General features: G+C 36.2%; 2 protein-coding genes across 2 annotated transcripts; both read left to right on the top strand.

Annotated features, from left to right (window-relative positions):
- The first annotated feature begins 7,199 nt into the window (after positions 1-7,199).
- On the top strand, positions 7,200-16,219 carry LOC136210969 (ABC transporter F family member 3). The gene is made up of 18 exons (XM_066002453.1): positions 7,200-7,595; positions 7,839-8,051; positions 8,357-8,546; positions 8,682-8,890; positions 9,000-9,149; positions 9,588-9,716; positions 9,795-9,896; positions 9,975-10,121; positions 10,559-10,621; positions 10,722-10,768; positions 10,902-10,961; positions 11,186-11,268; positions 11,447-11,541; positions 12,274-12,360; positions 13,620-13,707; positions 14,751-14,836; positions 15,704-15,766; positions 15,863-16,219. Exons 1-18 carry the CDS (start codon positions 7,392-7,394, stop codon positions 15,983-15,985), a joined length of 2,139 nt encoding a protein of 712 aa, XP_065858525.1. The 5' UTR covers positions 7,200-7,391; the 3' UTR covers positions 15,986-16,219.
- A 5,456-nt stretch (positions 16,220-21,675) lies between these two features.
- LOC136210968 (uncharacterized) lies at positions 21,676-22,380 on the top strand. The gene has a single exon (XM_066002452.1). The coding sequence runs from the start codon at positions 21,845-21,847 to the stop codon at positions 22,088-22,090; it is 246 nt and encodes an 81-aa protein (XP_065858524.1). The 5' UTR covers positions 21,676-21,844; the 3' UTR covers positions 22,091-22,380.
- The last annotated feature ends 294 nt before the right edge of the window (positions 22,381-22,674 follow it).

The following is a 22,674-nucleotide window of genomic DNA, read 5'->3' as shown; positions in this document are numbered from 1 at the left end:
ACATGCAGGGTATCCTCAAGGTTACAACCAGTTTGAACAGATGATGGGAATCTATTTGGCTCAAGGTCAGCCTCAGCCACGTGTTCAAGCTCGTCGAGATGCGCCAATCTTTGATAAAAATTTTGAAAGGCTTAAAAAGATGGGTGCAACAGAGTTTGAGGGTAGCACAGATCCTGATATAGCTGATAAATGGTGGGCCAAGATTGAAGATGTACTTGAGAACACAGAGTGTCGTTTGGACTCAATGGTCAAATATGTTTCTAATCTTTTCACTGGTGAAGCTTTAGAATGGTGGAGATCTATAAAAAGGACAAGAATTAGAACTGAAATAACATGGGATATTTTCAAGAAGTTGTTCACTAATAAGTACATGTCAAAGATATACAAAGATAGGAAACAAACAGAGTTTTTGACCCTTATGCAGGAGGATATGTCTGTGGCTGAATACGAGCTTAAGTTTAACACTTTAGCCAAATATGCACCTACAAATGTGGCTACAGAAGAAGCAAAATGTCGCAGGTTTGAACATGGTCTACACCCAGATGTTAGAATGGGGATTCATGCACATGAAACAAGCTTTAGATTGTTAGTAGAATCTGCACTCAGAGCGGAGGAAATTGTGAAAGATAAAGAACAACTTTTTGTAACTAAAAGGGCTAGATTTGATACAGAAGGCCAGTCTAGCAGGCCATCAAAGAGAGGTGGATTCTCAGTTTCTTCTAGAGGCTATTCTCAACAATTTAGAGGTAGTAGTAGTATCCATCGTGGTGGGACTAGATCACGGGGCGGATTTGGAGATGTTTTGAGTAGTGCTCCATCTGTGGGTAGTAACAGATTTTTAGGTGGTCGGTTTAATAGTGGGTATAGAGGAGGAGCGAGAACAACATCTTTTCCAGCTTGTCAGACATGTGGACGGGTACACAGAGGTGAGTGTTGGGGACCTTCCCTGGTTTGTGGCAGATGTGGCCGATCTCACACAGGAGAGTGTTATGGTTCATTTAAGAAGGGTACATGTTTTGAGTGTGGAGAAACAGGCCATTATCGTAATAATTGTCCCTTGTTAGTTGATAGAGGAGAGAGAGTTCAACCTCAGTCTAATATAGGAGGTGGTACAGCTGGAGTGGATAGAGGCAGAGGCAGAGGTCGAGGAGGAGGTAGATGGGGTAGACATGATGCTCCTATGGGCGGACAGACACAAACTTTACCACGAAATAGAGCCTTCAATATGACGAGAGGTGAAGCTCAAACAGCACCAGAGGTTATATCCGGTACAATTTCTATCCTTGATACCTTAGCTTTTGTTTTGATTGACCCTGGATCCACTCATTCATACATAACACCTGAGTTTATATTGAAAATAAATAGGAAGGTAGAACCATTAGGATATGATGTGGGAGTTATCCTGCCAGTTGGGAATAATGTGATTGTAAATCAGGTTCTGAGAGATTATCCTATAAAAGTGAGGGGAAGTGAGTTCCCTATAGATTTAATAGTTATGGGGTTTAGAGAATTTGATATTATTTTGGGGATGGATTGGTTGTGTAAATATGAAGCTAAAGTGGATTGTTGTTCAAAGGAAGTTGTGTTACATTGTAATTCAGAATCAACTGTGTTATTTGTTGGGGAGAGAAAGGTTGTGCCATCTTGTTTAATATCTGCAATTCAAGCAATTAGATGGATTAGAAATGGGTGTGAGGCATATTTAGCTCATGTTGTGGACACTAGGGAGGATGGAGGCAAATTGGAGAATATTCCAGTGGTGAGAGATTTTGCAGATGTATTCGTAGATGAACTACCAGGATTACCACCTCATAGGGAGATTGATTTTCCTATTGAGACCATGCCAGGAGTATCTCCTATATCAATTGCTCCATATAGAATGGCTCCAATGGAATTACAAAAATTGAAGAAACAAATAGAAGAACTACTTGAAAAGGGGTTTATACGACCCAGTACTTCACCGTGGGGAGCACCTGTATTATTTGTGAAGAAGAAAGATGGAAGTATGCGATTGTGTATTGATTACAGACAATTGAACAGAATGACAGTGAAAAACAAGTATCCATTGCCTCGAATTGATGATTTGCTAGATCAGCTTAGAGGAGCTCGTCATTTTTCAAAGATTGATCTACGATCGGGCTATTGGCAGTTGAGAGTTGCAGAAGCTGACATACCTAAAACTGCTTTTCGTACAAGGTATGGTCATTTTGAGTTTCTTGTGATGCCTTTTGGCTTGACTAACGCTCCTGCAGCTTTCATGGCATTAATGAACAAGACTTTTCAGCCATATCTAGATAAGTTTGTTGTGGTATTCATTGATGATATCCTAGTGTATTCAAGAACTGTGGGTGAGCATGAACAACATTTGAGAATTGTTTTGAAAATTTTAAGAGATAATCAGATGTATGCAAAGCTGAGCAAATGTGAATTTTGGATGGATGAAGTTGTATTCCTTGGTCATGTGGTGTCAGGTGAAGGGGTTCAACCCGACCCTTCCAAAATTAAAGCTATTGATGAATGGGAACCGCCAAAGAACGTTACAGAGCTTAGGAGTTTTCTTGGGTTAGCTGGTTATTACAGGAGATTTGTAGAGGGTTTTTCTCTGATTGCAGGTCCATTAACTAAATTGCTGAGAAAGGGAGTTGTATTCCAGTGGAATGATAAATGTCACCAAAGCTTTAAGGAACTAAAGAAGAGATTGACTTCCGCACCAGTGTTAGTGTTACCTTCTGAAGGTGGTGGCTTTGTTGTTTATACAGATGCCTCGGGACAAGGTTTGGGATGTGTTCTAATGCAAAATGGGAAAGTCATTGCATATGCTTCTAGGCAACTGAGACTGCATGAGATGAATTACCCCACACACGACTTAGAGTTGGCAGCAGTCATCCATGCATTGAAGGTATGGAGACATTACCTATATGGGGAGACATTTCAGATTCTCACTGATCACAAGAGTTTGAAGTACATCTTTACACAGAAGGAGTTGAACCTAAGACAAAGGAGATGGATTGAGCTATTAAAAGATTATGATTGTACCATAGATTACCATCCAGGAAAAGCTAATGTGGTTGCAGATGCTTTGAGTAGAAAGAGTGTTGATATTGTGGCTAGTATGAAGAATTATAGTTTGAATTCACTAGTGGAGATGCGAGCCATGGATGTGCAGTTAGAAGTAAATGAAGTAACAGGTTTGATGGCTACACTACGAGTAAAACCAGATTTGAAAGAAAGGATCCAAGAAGCACAATGGCATGATCCTTATTTACAGAAAATGCGAGATCATGTACAACAAGGTAAAAGACCTGATATTTCTGTGGAAGATGATGGAACTATGATGATAGGTAGTCGATTATGTGTTCCAGATGTAGCAAATTTAAGATCAGAAATTCTACAGGAAGCACATAATTCTCCTTATGCTATGCACCCAGGAATGACAAAGATGTACAGAAATTTGAGACCTTTTTACTGGTGGCCTACAATGAAGAAAGATGTATCTGATTTTGTTTCCAAATGTTTGACATGCCAACAGGTTAAAGCTGAGCATCAAGCTCCCGTGGGAAAACTAAAACCTTTAACCATACCAGAGTGGAAATGGGAGAGGATCACTATGGATTTTGTGATGGGATTACCAAGAACAAGGCGTAGACACGATAGTATATGGGTGATAGTGGATAGACTTACGAAATCTGCTCACTTTCTACCGGTTCAACAGACAGACTCGATGGATAAATTGGCTAGACTTTATGTGGAACAAATAGTGAGGTTGCATGGAGTACCTATATCTATTGTTTCAGATCGTGATCCTAGATTTACATCTAGATTTTGGGGCAGTTTACAGCACTCATTTGGAACAAAATTGCATTTCAGTACAGCCTTTCATCCACAGACAGATGGACAATCGGAAAGAACTATTCAGACCTTAGAGGATATGATGAGAGCTTGTGTTCTTAATTTCCAAGGTGAGTGGGATATACATTTACCTCTTATGGAGTTTGCTTATAATAATGGTTATCATTCAAGTATAGGCATGGCACCTTATGAGGCACTATATGGAAGACCGTGTAGAAGCCCTATATGTTGGGATGTTGAAGGAATGAGACAATTGGAAGGACCTGAGTTAGTCCAGGAAACTGTTGAGAAGATCAATGTCATAAAGAAGTATTTAAAAGCTGCACAGGAACGTCAGAAAGCCTATGTGGATCAGCACCGAAGGGAGATGGAATATAAAGTTGGAGATAAAGTGTTTTTAAAAATATCTCCATGGAAAGGAATAGTTCGTTTTGGCAGAAGAGGGAAGTTGAATCCCAGATACATCGGGCCTTATGAGATCATTGAGAGAGTTGGACCATTGGCTTATAGGTTAGCTCTACCACCAGAATTGTCTTTAATACATGATGTATTTCATGTGTCAGTATTGAGAAGATATAGATCAGACCCAAGTCATATGATTCCTGAACCTGAGATTGCAATAGTGAATACAGACTTAACTATTCGTGAGCAACCTTTAGAGATTTTGGGACGAGAAATGAAATGACTCAGAAACCGTGAAATTCCAATGGTTAAGGTGAGATGGAGTCATAATCAAACACTTGATGAGGCAACTTGGGAGGTAGAAGAAAATATGAGGACACAATATCCTTACCTATTTGAAGCTTCTGGTAAGTGAATTTCGGGGACGAAATTCTTTAAGGGGGGAAGAACTGTAACATCCCCAAAACCCTAACATATGAGTCTTCCCACATTCATATATATTTTCATGATTGAATACATACATTTTAGATTCATCTCATTGTCAGTAGAAGTTTTGTATGCATAATGCGATTATCGTGCGATTAGTAGGCGATTAGTGTGTCGTTAAGATGTAACGATTGGTTAATTGAGTTAGGACTTAAATGAATGAATTAATGAATTCATATGTCCTAAATTGATTAACTTACATTTGTGGAGGGCTGGATTGGAGGTTTGTGAGCAAGCACGAGGTGTCACTCAAGTAAGACAAAGTATGCCTCTTTGTTTTAACAATGATTGATACAACTCATTTCTCCTCATTTCCAGCCACAATTTCGACCAAAACTTCAGCAAACCTTCCTTTGATATACCCTAACATCCTTCAAACAAAACTCTTCCAATTTCTTCCATTTTCAAGCCAAACAAGTCAAGTTAGGAAGCATACTAGGTGATAGACACAAGTTGAAGGTTAGTATGCTGTTTTAGCTTGTTTTCTATGAGTTGGAGATTCTGAAAAAACCTAGGTATGATCATAGGATTTGTTGTGGATGAGTTGTGATTGAGCTTGTTGAGTTTTGGTGTTGTTTTCATTGGTTTTAGGCTGTCCAAATGAAAGATATGTATCAAGTGCCCTAAACAGAAATCTAGGGTACTGCTTTCAGTCATTTTGGAGCCTATTTTTCATATTGATATTGTTCGAATTTGAAGATACATAAAGAATAACATATGTTCCTATATGTGTTATGAAACCCTCTGTAAAATATGGGACTTTAATTCCATATATAGAGGAAGAAAACCTAGATGGATCATGACTGCCTCGAAATTGAATGTCATGTGAGGAAGCCATGTTGATGTAGCATTTTGAGGATCTTAAAGTCCGAATTGGAGAAAGTTTCTTTATACAAAAGTGTTCCTAAATACTTGAAGTATATGTCTGTAAAAGGATTTGGCAATCCATTGTGTTTATTGTGAGCTAGGTTGAGTGAATTATGGTAGATGCAAATCTGAATAGTCTGTTTCTTGGCTGGAAACAAGATCGAATCATTTTGCATGCCATATATTGTGTAGAAGTGATATTAAAGTGAATTTTGGATATGTTCTACCCATATATGTCTAGTTTCAGTAGGTTCAAGAATCAGGGCATTTGGATTCATATACAGAAAGTTATGGCAGAATGTGTGCAAGTAGGTCATGTGATGATCTAAGACAAAAGGATTAGATTGCATGAACTTTGTGGCATTAGTGTCTTGTAAATCATATAGCATTCCTTAAGGTGCAATTGAACGCACACCCGATCGTGTTGAATAGATCGAACCAAGTGCGACGGTAAGCATATTGCTTATATATGTGTATGACTGTATTGTGCCTTGTGACTTGTTGAGTGTGAGATGTGGTTGAATCTGATGTGAATGATGTGGATAATGTTTGAGTGTTTATGATACGTCATGATTGATAAGAAAGTGTTATGATTGAGTATGTTGCAGTGTTATGCGTAAATACGGCATGTTAAGCCTTGTGCACATACTGGAACTGAATAATGGTTGGATTATAAATGAATATGAGCTTGCTTAGATGGATATGTGAAATGGTCCAAGTTGAGAGTGCTATCCGAATATTGTGAGCCGGAAGCACATGTGTTGAGATATATGAGTACGTGAGTGAGTGTAACTCCTCCGTAGCACAGATGATTGTATTCCGAATTTAGTGAGCCGGAATACAGATTGGGCCCAAGGACCATTTTATATATATTGTCTAAGTATAGCAAGGCCTTTCTAAAATCAGTATTACTATTCTAAATGAATAAATTCTAACTTGGTACTGATGACCTATTTTGGTTTGTGCTCTTTACATTAGTTGTATATACATATATGTGTAATATGTTTATTGAGTATGCAGCTCACCCCTTGCCAACAGATTTTACAGGTTAGGTGGAGTTCTTCTTGCTTAAGGTCGCACCAGCAGTGTCAGTCCATTCTCATCTAGGCATTTTGGAGTCTTGTGAATGTACTTTTGTTTTGTAAATCCTCTGTGTAGGATAATGACTTAAACGTGTATTGTAAATTATAAATGCTTTCTCTTATGTATAATATGTAAAATTTATATGAGATTGAAGTTTATATGATTGAGAATTGAAAACATGTCTATGACTAATATTGTGTGAGATATCATGTGATCCAAATGAGGGGGTTACACTAGGAGTCCTTGTGCAGTGTCCGCGTTGTTAACACCTAAGAAGGATGAGATGTGGTGGATGTATCGAGCTATAAACAAGATCATGATAATCATCAATGTCCTTTTTATCATATACTATAAATTAGGAAACCACTTTACATTTGTAAGATAACATTAATGCTTTTATATATTATAAATTACTAGACTTTTATGTAAACAACCCTCCAACAAATTGAGTTAGCAATAGCATAAGAGAATTGGGCTTTCGGACCCAAATTAGGGTCCAATTGACAAGGTATCTCACGCAGAAACGCTGCCGTTTAGTCTTCTTCTCTTCGTTCCAATCCACACAGTGCAGAAGCTCTCTTCTCAATCTCAATCTCAATCTCAATCGGAGCTTTTTGCTTGCAGTTGTGCCGTTTCTTCTTTAGTTGCGACGAAAACCTTCGACTGATTGTATTATTCTCGTCTTTGTTTCGGTGATTTTGGCCATGACAGAAGTGGCCAGCTCCGTAATACATGAGGTGCTGGGCCGCCGACTTCTGGACGTCGATCAGCCAATCGTCGACTACATCGTCAACGTCCTCGCCGATGATGACTTTGATTTCGGGGAGGAAGGTGAAGGTGCATTCGAAGCTGTCGGTGAACTTCTCGTTGGCGCCGGTTGCGTCTCCGACATCGCCGAATGCCATCTGGTAAATAGCTTTGAATTATTGCCTTTCTTCAATTTAGAAACTGAATTAAAAAAAAAAATGAATAGAAAAATCTTATTACTCTATGAATAATATCCTTATAATTGCGCATCCACCATTGTTAAGCTATATTGTAGTGGAGCTGTGGAGGTTTATGCTTTTCACGGAAGGAGATTCACCAAATTTATGCTTGTAACTATAAGAGTTTGCTCAAATTCCTCTTTCTTATCCTTGGTTTCGCAATAGGTTTGCAGCAAGCTATCAGAAAAATTTGGAAAGCATGGACTGGTTGCAGCAAAACCAACAGTGCGGAGCCTCACAACACCTTTAAGAATGGATGATGGAATGGATGAGGAGGTTCCCAAAAAGAAGCCTGAGGTGATAGATGGGCCATTATTGTCTGAGCGAGACAAGGCAAAGCTAGAAAGGAGGAAGAGGAAGGACGAGCGCCAAAGAGAGGTAAATCATTAATAATGCTGCTGTAGTAGTGAGTGAGACTGCAATGCTTAACTGTTTCTCATCTTGTATTTTATTGTGTTGAAGTATTGGTTGCTGATTCATACTTCTAACCTTTTATCTTAAAAGAATTTGTTAATGTTTTAATCTCATTCTATAGCAATTCGAACAATTAATGAATCATATTGGGAATGAATTAAGCCAGACCATTGCTTTTTGGTTACAAGCCAGACCATTGCTAATTTGTAATGTACGATCCTTTGTGTTAGCTTTATTTTACACATTCTGTTCTCATTATGGTTAAACAGGCACAATATCAAGTGCATGTAGCGGAAATGGAAGCAGTTAAAGCTGGAATGCCTGTTATATGCGTCAATCATGACAGTAGCAGTGGGCCAAATGTCAAAGATATCCATATGGAGAACTTCAATGTCTCTGTGGGTGGTCGTGATCTAATTGTAGATGGCGCTATCACACTTTCTTTCGGAAGACATTATGGTTAGCTTTTTTCAATTTCAACAAAAGATTGTCTATGTGCCAAAAATAGAAAGAGGAGATAAGAAAGAGAGATACTTTTAAAGTCAGCCTTAGTTATTCTCTTGTTGTTTATATTCTTCCATATTATGCTTGCAGGTCTTGTTGGAAGAAATGGTACTGGGAAAACAACTTTCCTCAGGCACATGGCTCTACATGCTATTGATGGTATTCCTCAACATTGCCAAATCCTACATGTGGAGCAAGAAGTGGTTGGTGATACTACATCAGCCTTGCAATGTGTTTTGAACTCTGATATTGAGAGAACCCAGCTTTTGGAAGAAGAAGCTCGTCTACTTGCAAAACAAGTGAGTTTATCTCTTTTATTTTGGAGACAGTTACGGTTACATTTTCCTAGTTGCACATGGTGTAGTAACTTGTTGCAGTCTTGCTGACATATTCATGATTATCTTGAAGAGAGATTTCGAACTTGAGCAAGAAAATAAAGGAGTTGAGAATGGCGCAATTGACAAAGATACAAACTCACAAAGGCTTGAGGAAATATACAAAAGACTTGAGTTCATTGATGCAGATTCTGCAGAAGCACGTGCTGCTTCCATTCTTGCGGTCAGTTTTCTACTTATTCTTACTATTATAAGTGGTGCCCAGTTGACCTAGACCATGAAGTTTATCATTCATTAATCATTCATTACAAAGAGGTGAATCTTATGATAAATAATAATAAAAAAAGAGAAAGACAGACCAGGTAAATCCAATGCACGTAAAATAAGAAATAAAAAAATTAAATTGTAAGCATCTGGAAAGGTGGGCTGCGAAAGTTAGTGGTAAGAGTAAACAAGAAGGTCTTAGAGCGCTTTTGATAACTGATTATGGGAGTAGGAGAAAGATGAGAACTTTCAAAGCAATATGCTACCTTATGGCTCACTTGATAAAGAAGAGCTACTTTTATTTGATGTGAATCAGTTTGAATGAGCAGTTCGATTTGACCAATTATAACTGTTTACCTCATCAATTTTATTCTAATCATTGCTAAAATATTTGCAGGGCCTTAGTTTCACTCCTGAAATGCAGAAGAAGGCAACTAAAGCTTTTTCTGGAGGATGGCGAATGAGAATAGCTCTTGCCCGTGCCCTCTTTGTGGAGCCTGATTTACTGCTACTTGATGAGCCTACGGTGCGGAATAACTATCTGCTACTTAGAATATGGATTCATTTAATATGTCGGTTCATAATTTTTTTTTTTTTTTTGCAGAACCATCTGGATCTTCATGCTGTCTTATGGCTGGAATCTTACTTGGTGAAATGGCCAAAAACTTTTATAGTTGTTTCTCATGCTAGAGAATTTTTGAACACGGTATTAATCGCACTGCCTTAATGTTATAAAAGTTCAGGCACAGGATTGTTTCTGTTTTTGTGACGTTTTTTTTCTCAGGTGGTCACAGATATTCTCCATTTACATTCACAAAAGCTGACTGCTTACAAGGGTGATTATGATACATTTGAGAGGACAAGAATGGAGCAGATCAAGAACCAACAGAAAGCATTTGAGTCAAGTGAAAAAGCAAGGGCACATATGCAGGTATTGTTTTGCAATAGCGCTGCAACATGTCATTTGTTGTTTTATAGGAGTCACTTTTCATTTCTTTCTTTCATCTGCCTTTCATGTTTCGGCAACAGTAGTTAAGCTCATTGTTCATTAACTGCACTTTGCTTTAAATGTTTGTTTGTATACAAAGCTTTAAACAAAAACCTCTCCTTTTTCAAATTTGAATTTTTAAGACACCTGCTAGTGGGCATCCCATTCTTGTTGTTTCATTGAATGTTTCTTTAACAGACCCAATCATTATTTCAATTACCATGTCATAAAAATACAAAGATGTGCTTGTTGCCAGTTCATGCTGTCATTCCAGGAAACATACTGATTAGTTGATGTTTAATGATGGCTCTCCTTATTGACCTCGGTTTTGCTGACTAAGCTTGAAGTGTTATGAAAATACTATTCTTTTCTTTTTGCAGACCTTCATTGACAAATTTCGTTATAATGCAAAAAGGGCTTCTCTCGTCCAGTCGAGAATCAAGGTGATTGTAATCTACCGTTATGGATACTGCTAAACTGAAGATGTTAAACACTTAACTGCTTGATTTGCATGATAGTTCATTCTTTTCTGAATTCTTTCAGGCACTGGACCGAATGGGTCATGTAGATGAAATTGTTAACGACCCAGAGTAAGTATTACTCTCTCATATGACTCTAGTTGACTCAATTGGGATTTCGATTTTACATGATCTTATTTTTGTTTTCCCTTGTACATCAACTTACTTCAAACCTTTTGTTTCTTTTCCCTCTTTTGTCGAACAGCTACAAATTTGAGTTTCCTACTCCAGATGATAGACCAGGGGCCCCTATCATAAGTTTCAGGTTTGATTTGTTGTTCATGTAGCAGGAATGCATCACTTGCCATATTATTTTTCTTACAGTTGCAGCTTGAAATTCTACATTTCATGTATCACTTATTTGGAGTAATGAGATTTAGCGAATCGTTCCAGTTGACTTGACATTCAGAAATGTACTTTTTTTCCTTCTTGAAGTAATATGTTCACTATGATCATATGTTGATTGAATAATATTGAATATGAGTGCAGTGATGCTTCATTTGGTTATCCTGGGGGACCTTTGTTGTTCAAGAACTTAAATTTTGGGATAGATCTGGACAGCCGCATTGCAAGTAAGCAGTTCTCTCATATAAAACTTGCTGTTTTTCAGTATGTAAATCATTCATCTATGTTTGAATTCACTGGCATCTATTAATAAATGTGTACGTATATATTAGAAACATATTGGATTAATATGTACCTTGTTTGATGTGGAAATAATATGAGATATGCCTCTTCCTTTTTATGCAGTGGTTGGGCCAAATGGTATTGGTAAATCAACAATACTTAAGTTAATATCAGGAGAACTACAACCAAGCTCTGGTACAGTTTTTCGTTCAGCGAAGGTATCTTCCTTTTTTGCTTTAATCCTATCATCCAATAACATATTACAAATTAAGAATAATTGGAACTTCATATGTTTAGGAATTTATAATTTTAGAAGTATTGATTGTAAAACTGGTCTTCCCAAGGGGAAAAAATAATAATGAACATTGAGAACTGTAACAAACCATGTAATACACTAATAGATATGGCATACCATGTAGATTAAGAGACTACATTGATATATTTTACTTGGGACTCCGAAGTTAGGAGCAATGAACATATATACATACAAGTAGCTCCTGATATTGCTCCTACAATCAAGGAGACATATTGACCCTACCAGCAGCCCTTCAGCAGCCTTAGGCATGCTATTCATTAATTATATTGACTTATTATGTAACAAGAACATGAGGGCGAGCCTTGGTGCAACGGTAAACGTTGTTGTCGTGTGACTGAGAGGTCACGGGTTCGAGTCTTAGGAGCGGCCTCTTGCCAAAAATATTGGTAGGGGAAGGCTTGCCCCAGTACACCCTTGTGGTGGGACCCCTCCCGGGACCCTCGCTTAAGCGGGGACTCGTAATGCACCGGGCCGCCCTTTTCTATTATGTAACAAGAACAGAAAACAGCCTCCTTATATATATCATGCAGTAAAGGTTGTCATTAATTTTCTCAGTGCTTGTGTACCAATTCTGTGTTCTGCTATTGCAATGCTGTATCAAACTTGATGTTTGCTTTCTATGTCCCATTTGCAGGTTCGGATTGCTGTGTTTAGTCAGCACCATGTTGATGGACTTGACCTCTCTTCTAATCCGCTTCTATATATGATGCGCTGCTTCCCCGTGAGTTCTTTCTTTGGAAATTAGATATGCGATTCTGATTTACCTCTAGTTGTTTGTTTCCTCAAATTTCTTTTCAGTTCCTTGTTTGTCAATCAATTGCTTCCTTGTTATGAGAATAATGGACAAACATACTAACATATTTGGACCTTTGCTCAACCTTCTTCAAATACAGAATATTTGGATGGTTTTAGAAATTAGAATGCAAGGTGATATAGTTCTAAGTGACTTTGCATAGATACTGAACAGTATTCTCTAATGATGGTTTATTAATTGTTTATAGTAAAAAAGTCAGTTAGCTACTGTTCTCATGATGGTCTATTCAGTTTTTCCTTTTGGAAAAAGTATATTCTTTGTGAACGATCAATTTAATTTTCTTTTTAGTTCTCCCTCTTGGCTTGTTAAATTTCATAATTTCAGCTGCAAATATGATCTTGTAAATATATAAATCCATTGGGATAAGGGTCGAATTTGCCCCCAAGGCTAATAGGACAAAATTCCTTGAAAAAGGTTTAAATTGAGCTGAGATTTCTACCATGGGGGAAAAGTCTGGGAAGGAAAAGTTGAGCTGTTTTTTACTGTGAGGGATAAATTGAGGTTCCCTAATAACCTTAGGGGCAAAATGGACTTTTGTCCCTAAATCCATTAATTGAAGTTACGTATTGTAATATTAAAGGGCGGCCCGGTCGCACTACGCGTCCCCGCTGAGCGAGGGTCCGGAGAGGGGTCCCACCACAAAGGTGTACTGGGGGCAAGCCTTCCCTTGCCAATTTATTTGGCAAGAGGCCGTTCCTAAGACTCGAACCGGTGACCTCTTGGTCACACGACAACAACGTTTACCGTTGCGCCAAGGCTCACCCTCTAAGTTACCTATTGTAATATGTTTGAACAAAATTATTTTGGGATGTAGAGGGGATATGATACATTAGAATATTAGGTTCCAATAATAATTAGAAAAAATAAATGAAATCATGCTGGGATAACTTCTATTCACGGCGTCCATGTGTAATCAGGTTTTGTGCTGAGTTCATATCTTAAATTCAGGTTTGCCTTTTCTATTCTTCAATGGGGTTCAGCTCAACCCTTGGCTAAAGTCCTTTTTGCGGCTGTCTTCCTTCTTTGTTGTTGGATTAAGATTTTCAATGGTTCTAATTTTCTGAAGCCGACAGATTCCTTCGTGAAAAACATTTCTTTTCTAAATCAAAATAAAAAATAAAAGACTATGCTTGTTAAGACATTTATGTTATAATTTCTTCTTATAGGGAGTGCCTGAACAAAAGCTCCGTGGTCACTTGGGTTCTTTTGGTGTAACCGGAAACCTGGCACTTCAACCAATGTACACTTTATCAGGTACAATTCACTTCTCATCTTGTTACATCATTTATGTTCAAGAATTAAGATTCAAATTAATACTCTAGAACTCAAGTTATACTTGAATTTCAAGAAATGTTATCTTTTAATCATTTTTTAATTGGCGGCTAGCTTTGATGAATATGCAAACTGAATGCTATTTAGAAGCTAGCTATCATGTAGAGATGGCAATTGTGTCCAACACAAATTTAGTGGGTTAGTATTTTATTAAATAGATAAAGTGTGGTGGTGAAGCTCTTAGCCTAGTGGTTGAGAGTTTACCTATGACTAGGGAGGTCATGGGTTCGAACCACATCCGGGTGGGGTGGGGATTTTTCTTTCTTCTTTAATTGTAAGCGCATTGTGTGCAAATTTTTTTTAAAAAAAAAAATAAATAGATAAAGTGTGATTTTTGGGTTGGCACGAAATTGACATGAAATTTTTGGGTTAGGTTAGGTTTGACATGCATGCTAACTCGAAAATATCACAAATATTTAAAATTATTATTATATTCTCTTATATTTTTACATTCACCTTTATAGAGGTAACGAAATTACAACTGTCACCTGCGAACACGACTCAAACCTTCCGTTTGGTTACATGTCATTCTTAATAGAGATAGTAAATTAAACAAGACCTATACGAACTCAACATGATATTAACAGGTTAGGGGTTTGTTAAATAGATGTCCGGTCAAGCTTTTGGATGGTGAGAGTTAACCTGCTAATCCAAAACTGACCTAATATTTAGAAATATTACTATATCCTATTATATTTTTAATTCACTATAATAGTAGTAGTTAATTACATGTGACCCGTGATCACGACACTTACCCGATTGGGCATGGTTATGACAACATTTTTTGGGTTGGGTTAGGGTGTTGACTCATTTGATACTAACCTGATAATTGACACAACACAAACATGACCCACTAACACGAATTGCCATCCCTACTATCATATAGAGCTAATGTAAGTTGTGGATTTCTGGTTCTCTAAAGTGAAGTTTTTCTCAGATTCTATATGTTGTTACTTGTACATTAGGTGGTCAGAAAAGCAGGGTTGCATTTGCAAAGATAACATTCAAAAAACCTCATATAATTTTGCTTGATGAGCCATCCAACCATCTGGTAAGTCATTATCCTTCCCTCTCTTATCTTCCCACTTTTCTTTTTGTGTTGAACATTTTTGAGACTTGTGCTTTTTGAGTGGAAAGACCACGCATTCTAAAATTAATTACATCCATGGTCCTCCAAATATAAAAAAGGGAACATAAATGCCATAAATCTTAAATTATTAAGGAGAAACTCGTCTTTTAACTTTGGTTTCACCCCGGAAACAAGCAAGCACATTTGCTAGAGATGTCATGTGGATGATGAGTGGTCAAAAATTGCCCATGTGTCTGAAATAATATATATATAAAATTTTGTGTGATGAAGTTTTGATGGGAAGAACTTATTTTCCATATGTCGAGATTTTGATGACATGTCATCCACGTAGCATCTCCATTGAAAGTGTTTGCTGGTTTTCGGACAAGAGGAACATGGGTGAAACCATGGGTGTTAATTAACCCCAAATTCCGTTTTGAACTTCGCAAATTCGTTTTTAAGTAGTCTTTCTTTCATACAAAACCGCTTTATTTCGAGGCTTCCTTTAATTGTTCTTGAAGTTGAAAGAAAATATTGGTAATTGATAAGAGTACCTGAGATCGGTTGACATTTCCGATCATCAGTCCTGTGTTGGGGACGGCCCCTGTATGGGCTTCCAATGGTAAGGTTAGTTATGAATGTATATAGAGTAAGATTGGTCAAATGAGCCGTACTCAATGAACTTGCTTTTTCTTAGGAGGTAATCCTTTGTATTTATAGGTTATAGGCTGTTGGTAAGGACTATTTTGTGCTTGTATGCGGAGAACCCATTTATGTATGGGCCGGTATGATATGGGCCATATCACGGATAATTACCCTTTTGACATGCAAATACTTTTCAAAATGCAGGATTTAGATGCGGTAGAGGCATTAATCCAAGGGCTTGTTTTGTTTCAAGGAGGGATTCTCATGGTATAATTCTTCTTCTCTTGAATGATTTTCTTTTCCAATTCGATTTTAATCAAAATAAGGCGATTTTCAAACAACTTTCGGCATTCTCACTTGCAGGTTAGTCACGATGAACATCTAATATCCGGAAGTGTAGAGGAGATGTGGGTGGTATCAGATGGAAGGGTGACTCCTTTCCACGGGTCATTCAGTGACTATAAGAAGATACTCCGGTCAGCTTAATTACACAGCTCGAATCTGACAAGGTGAGATGCACTTCTCGGTTTGAGCAGTTTTTTCTGTTTTTCGGGTTTGTAGAAGTCAATCGTAGGAGTTTATCGGAGTTCAGATTGGTGCTTGATAGAGAAATGAGTTTATCTGGCCATTCTGCAAAGAGTTTTGAACAAGAAAGTATCATCATATTGTAGTTTTTGCAAATTTATATCAAATGATTATAAGTTGTACCCTATATATATATGACTCGAGATATCCTGAAGGAATTCCATATAGTTTATAAAATCAAAATAAATAAAAACAATTTTTTGTCCATAAATATACATTGAAAAATATTGATTTCGCAAATCGTTCTGTTTTTTTAGAAGAAATATAATTGTTTCATTCGTGGAAAAATAGTACATTTCGATATAAATAATTAAAGGGTTAAGGTGCAAAAATACCCCTAATGTTTTGGGCCAGGAGCAATTTTACCCCTAACGTCTAAAATGGTGCAATTTTACCCCTAACGTTGGAAGCCAAGATCAATTTTACCCCTAACGTTAATAAATTGGGTCAATTTGAGAAATAATTCATCAAACTGTCTTCTCGGTCATGAATCTTGTTATCTACACTTAATATGTGTATCATTTTATCAGTAACAAATCACAAACATTCGTTGCGATGTGAAAAAAAATAAAAAATATACTGTCTTTTTGTACGGATAAGATAAAAAAAATTCAAAAAATCCAACGAATTTATAAATATTAATCTCAAATTCTATTATTAAATTATAAAAAACATGAAATCCTTTTTTTAGAACGAATTATTATGCAATTGGTGCAGAATAATGAACAAAAATATCTGTGTTTTATAATAGTGTCTGAAATTGATCTAATTTATCAACGTTAGGGGTAAAATTGCTCTTGGCTTCCAACGTTGAGGGTAAAATTGCACTATTTTAAACGTTAAGGGTAAAATTGCTCCTGACCCAAAACGTTAGGGGTATTTTTGCACCTTAACCTATAATTAAAACATTGTAATCCAGAAGTACATCACAAGTAAATTAGAGGAATGAAGTGTTTGAAACTGTTTTTGACACAACGACGACAAACATATTTCATGTATTTTTCTTCATGAATGACTTCATGATATTTAAAAAAAAAGGGTTAGATCTATGTGATGATTGATTAAATTTTTATGTGTTTTCAAAAACTTGCTAATACCCACTATATAGGGAGATAGATGATAACCAATCATATAGAGAAATATGCTATATTTATAACAAAAAAAATTATAAATAAAGAAAATTACAAAATCTATTATAGTATATCAATAAAAAAAATTAGTTTATTTTCCGACAAAAAATTGGAAGAAAATTGCAAAATATGGATGAAGAATAGAATTTCTTAGTGGTTAGATTTCAACATTGTTTCCTAAAGCTTAGACGAAGAAGATAAGAATTTCTTAGCAGGTAGATCTTCACTTTGTTTTTTTAGTTGTTTTTGTTTTTTTATGCAAATCGTTCTTTTTAAAATGTCAACTAGATTTTGTCTTAAGTACTAACTTTTTTTCCTCAAAGGATGTTGTGCAAGTACATTAGTGTTTTAGATGACTAAATTGGTTAGTCACCGTTGAATTTAAATTTATTAGATTCGGGTTTATTAAATCTAATTTTGAATGTCTAAGAGAAATTTGATATATATCTATCAATTTTATTCTTAATAAGCAATACATTAAACAATTGAACAATGTAGTAATGGTTGTAAAGTCTTCCATGAAATCAATGTATTGAAAGTTTCAAATAAAAGATATTAGTAGTTTACCATTTCAAATAAAAAATATTTTTTGAAAATAGAATAGGCAAGTCGAAGTAATAATTTAAGAGGGTTAATTTAGTAAATAATAACATAATTAGGATATCTTAATCATTTTTTAATTCGTACAACTTATCAATTTGGGGTGGAGAATATGTTCGATCCTTGTTTTCTACAAACAGATCTCTCAAAAAATGATATCTTAATCAGTTTTCTTAATTTGTTTGGTAAGTTTGTATATACATAGAGAAAAAAAGAAAGAAAGAGAACAATGAAAAGTTTAATAACTCTCTTGAAACCAGATTAGTTTAAATTTAACTTTTTCAAAAGATTAAAGTAAAATCAAGTAAATATCGACTGATTTATTAAAGATCAACAAAGAGCGTAGTACAAGTAAAAGGAGGGGGATGACTCAAATCTCATTCTGCTCAATCAAACATAGAAGTTGCTACTCTTGTAATGACATGAGCATAGTGATTTGCTCACTGTTTGATAAAACTAGCCTCACTTGTCAAGAATCTACCTCCTGTTTAGAGGAATATGTTAAAGAAGCTTTAAATCACGCTCATTGACAGACCTGACAACAAATCATCATCTCAACACACATCATTCCCTATATGAAGGATGACCAAGTCTCCATAGCAACCCCATCAAACTTTTGACTTCGAATTCACCGATCCAACAACCACAAATACTCCTAAACATTAATTTCTTCCTAATTGCCCACCACTCTACACACCCCTAACGTAACTAGCTCCTTCGAGGCAAGGACACTACGTCAAATATAACTAAGACTATGCTTTATCTCTACCTTAGAAAAAGATGAGCTTGGGTAGTAACAAGCTTTGTGAACTTGCGCAACAAGTGAATTAGGACAAGTCAAGAGCCTCCAACCCTGTTTAGCAAAAAGAGTTAAATTGAATTGATGGAGATTACGAAAAACAATTCCAACGAGCTTCTTTGGAATACAATGGAGACCGTTTCTATCATCTCCATCCGAACCCCATAAAAAAGAATTCATCATGTTCTAAAGATCTAAACAAAGGATATTAGAAAGAAGAAAAAGACTCATAATATAGGATGACAATGCTTGAACAACAATTTCCTTCTTTGCATAAGACAAAAACTTCGACTTCTAGCTTTTTAACTTTGAAGAAACCATGTTTTCCACGAAACTGAAAACTTGAGACCGACTCCTCCCTTACCACAGAAGGAAGATCCAGTATTTGCTTGGACTAGTGGCGAGAGAAAAATCGAGGATCGAGCTCAGAGAGTTGCTAGTTTGAGCGAAGCAATTCCTACTGAAGGACATAGAAGACTTCAAAAAACTAACTTGTTGGCCTGAAGCTTCCTCATACCGATGCAGACAATCCTTAATCATGAGACATTCCTCTCTATTTGCTCTGAGAAATAGATAGTTATCATCCATGAAGAACAAATGTGAAATAGATGGAGCCCCACGGGCTATACGATACCCATGAATAAGCCCCTTTCCCCCAACCTCGAAAGAGCAATAGATGCCATTTGGCACAAATCATGAAAATATAAGGTGAAATTGGGTCCCCTTAACGAAGGCCCCTATGATAGATGATAGAGCCCACAAAATGATTACCATTGACAACATGGTAAGAGACTTTTGTGACACATTACATAACCAAGTTAACCTAATTGCTAGCAAAACCCCAACCTCAACATCATTTGTCTAAAAAAAAAATCCACTTCACCCTATTATAAGCTTTTACCATATCTAAAGAGATGCAGAGCCGATCTTGCCCAGAGTTTTACAATGAAGGTAGTGATTTACTTCAAATGCAAACATCACATTATCAATAATCAACCGCCCCAGAATAAAAGCACTTTGAAGAGGCGAGATAACCAAACACTTTCTTAAACCGATTAACAATAGCTTTAAAGATGATTTTGTATATGCCATTGCAAAGAGATATGAGCCTTAGATCAAAGACAAATTTCGATTTAAACTTTTTGGGGATAAGCACAAGAGTTGTCATGAATACCATCTGACAGAAAACCCGAATGGAGCCATCTTAGACAAGAAGCAGTAATATCAGGACCCATAATATCATTGAGTCACATCACGCCATTCCCAATATGGCAAAAAGGACAAGGTATAGAAGTCATGTCCTATCAATGACTCTTCTTTGTTACTATAAATAGAAAGATTTCAGACTGCAAGTCTAGCATATCAGAAGACAGAAGAACGCAACTCAAGACAAAGAGCCCATCCCTCGACAACGGTAAACTTTTGGACTGCAGGCACAAAAGTTAAAAGTTGATGTTGACAGAAGCAATTTCCCTCCAAACGGCTAGTTTGAAATTCAAACAGATCTTCTGCCAAAGCTTCTACTATGTATTCCAATGCCAAGCTCATCCACACTTGGCGATTTTTTCACACACTGAAAAGAGATAGAAAAGCTTTCAAGTGAAACTAGAGCAATACTTTGTAATACACATTTAGTTCAATATTTGTGTAAGTCCAATAGAAAGATAGTTCTTCATTGTGTTCTATATTAGAACTCATTTTCTATTTGTAAATCAGAAGCTCTGTTGTTTACTTCGATTATAGGCAAATAACTATAGAGATAGATAGCTGAGTGTGAACGTAATGGAAGGCACTTTACAGAAGGATATTTTTGTGCAGAAACTTTTACGAAAGTATTTGGTTTCTATTCATTTTATTTAATGAAATAATAGAAATACATATTTAATCATTTCATGAACTATTTTATTCATAGGTTATTAATGATATTGATGAAGCATTGAACAAACGTTTTCACTAAGACAAGTTCAGAGCGCAACACTTTGCATAACGTGTTTTGGTCATTCATATTTTTTTTACTAATTTTGATCATGAAAGGCTACTTTATTTTGCTGAGTTATATTCACAGCCCGCCCTAGGCCTATGTCTGAGGTGTGCCGGTCTAGGGTCCAATTTTTTTTAGTGTTACATGTATATATGAAAGTTATTTTTTTTTAATATAGATAGTGATAAAATCACACAGAAATGCTCAAATTCTTTCTGAAAGCTCATTGATAAAAATAAATAAAAGGCTTGTGCAATCGTTACACTTTAATTAGTAAATTTTATATTAAAATGGTCATTTTTGCTTATTTTGCATAAGATCCCTAAATTGGTAGGACCGGCCCTGGTTATATTCAGAAGATTTGTCTTCCTTTGAGTTGACTGGGTTTCACCATCAACTTAAAAACTAGATTACTGATGTAAGATAGAATGACACATTATATAGTCTTTGTGATATTGGTGAGTTTGCAAAGAAGATAGTGGAGAATAAATATCCCACCACTTATCATTTGATGTATCGATTTATCGAGTTAGCATTAGTCTTACTTGTTACAACAACTACTGTTGAAAGATATTTGTCTGTAATGAACACTATCATGACCGATTTGCCAACAAAATGGGAGATGATTTGCTTGGAGAATTTTTATGAATATTGAACATGAAGTAATTTTGTAAAATTTTCAGAAATGAGATCTCGAAAGATATCTATCTTTTATTGGAATTATTGATTGTTACTACTTTTTATATCGTTAAATGTTTTTTGAACTTCTACTTGGTGTAAAATTTGCCCGCTCGGCTTGGTGTAAAATTAGCCTCTTAACCGAGCGGTTCTATAAATTTGTTGCTCGCAACCAAAGTCTCTATAAGAGGTCGGGTGATACTTTTCGAAAGACAACATCTAATATAAATCAATTGAATCCAGCGAGCTTGCTACTGTTCAGTCTCCGTAACTTATCATTATTGAAAGGAAATAAAATAAAATAAATACATCTCCAAAATAGTAGAACGTTAACTTCAGCGTTATTGGTGTAATTTACATTTTTGACCTTTATACTAAATTTAAGCTCCTGAAACTCAATTCATTTATTTTTTTGTTGACATTCAAACCTGCCCAATTCTACTCTGAATTTCCGATCAATTTCTTCTCTTCCAATCATAAAATTAGGGTTTCAAAATCCCAAATTCGTACCTTACAATTCAAAAATTTCAACCTATTCTTCCAATTATCAGCTCTGCAGTTACATTTTAACGATGGAAAACAACAATAACGACGCCATCACCAACGCCGGCGGCATTGTATCCATGGATAATCTTAACCAAGTAGCCAATTGGTTTGGTGCCACGGTGATTTCTGCCTTCTTCTCATCGCTGGAGCGCTTCTCTTGCGTCAATGTTGCGACTGAGGATGATGAATATGAAGATGAGGGTTCAGATCGCCCTCTTGCGCTTTCCACCAACCCTTATCACGGCGGCGATGAATCCGATCTCCCTGTTTGATTCTGTAAATCAAATTTCTCCTCGGTATTTATAGTATTGCATCACCTCTTCCCCCCGTCCAAAAAATCCCCAAACTCACCACCAAATTTGAGTATTTTGTTTTTTGTTTGTGGAATTTCAGGGTTTTTTATATATGGAAGTTGTTATATTGTGATTATTAGTATGGTGATTGAATTCATTCCCTTTTTTGTTGCACAAGTGCTTGATAAATCTTTTTATTTTTTGACATTGATCTGTTTTGATCTAGTTTTGTTTGATAATAATATAATAATTATAACTTTCTTTTCTAAGAGGAGCTAAATACTCTGACACTTTTGATTATTAAATTATAGCGAAGAAGCTGGCTTGTTCTCCTTGATTGGCTTAAGTTTGTTTCTTCCTAGTTTCTTTTTCTCTGGACAATAAGCAAGTTTCACAAAGTAGTGTTCTTTAGCTGGTTGCTGAATGCTTTTAGGTAATTGCTAATGGAACTAAATTGAAATTCAGCTAAATTATGGATCCAGCTAATTATCAGCATAAGGTGCTGGTAATAATAGAGACATGATAGAGCCGTGACAATGTGGGTGTTAAAATGCTTACAAAAT

Source organism: Euphorbia lathyris, chromosome 1 (assembly GCF_963576675.1).
Source record: "Euphorbia lathyris chromosome 1, ddEupLath1.1, whole genome shotgun sequence".
Lineage (NCBI taxonomy): Eukaryota > Viridiplantae > Streptophyta > Magnoliopsida > Malpighiales > Euphorbiaceae > Euphorbia > Euphorbia lathyris.
The sequence above is the reverse complement of the archived record's forward strand: the minus strand, read 5'-3'. Positions and strand labels throughout refer to the sequence as shown.

Bases quoted from the DNA above. Each gene is read 5' to 3' on its own strand.
- LOC136210969 (XM_066002453.1), top strand. From the start codon at position 7,392: ATGACAGAAGTGGCCAGCTCCGTAATACATGAGGTGCTGGGCCGCCGA. The intron at 9,150-9,587 runs GTCAGTTTTCTA...AAATATTTGCAG, and splicing joins GTGCTGCTTCCATTCTTGCG to GGCCTTAGTTTCACTCCTGA. The intron at 10,769-10,901 runs GTAAGTATTACT...TTTGTCGAACAG, and splicing joins GAAATTGTTAACGACCCAGA to CTACAAATTTGAGTTTCCTA.
- LOC136210968 (XM_066002452.1), top strand. From the start codon at position 21,845: ATGGAAAACAACAATAACGACGCCATCACCAACGCCGGCGGCATTGTA.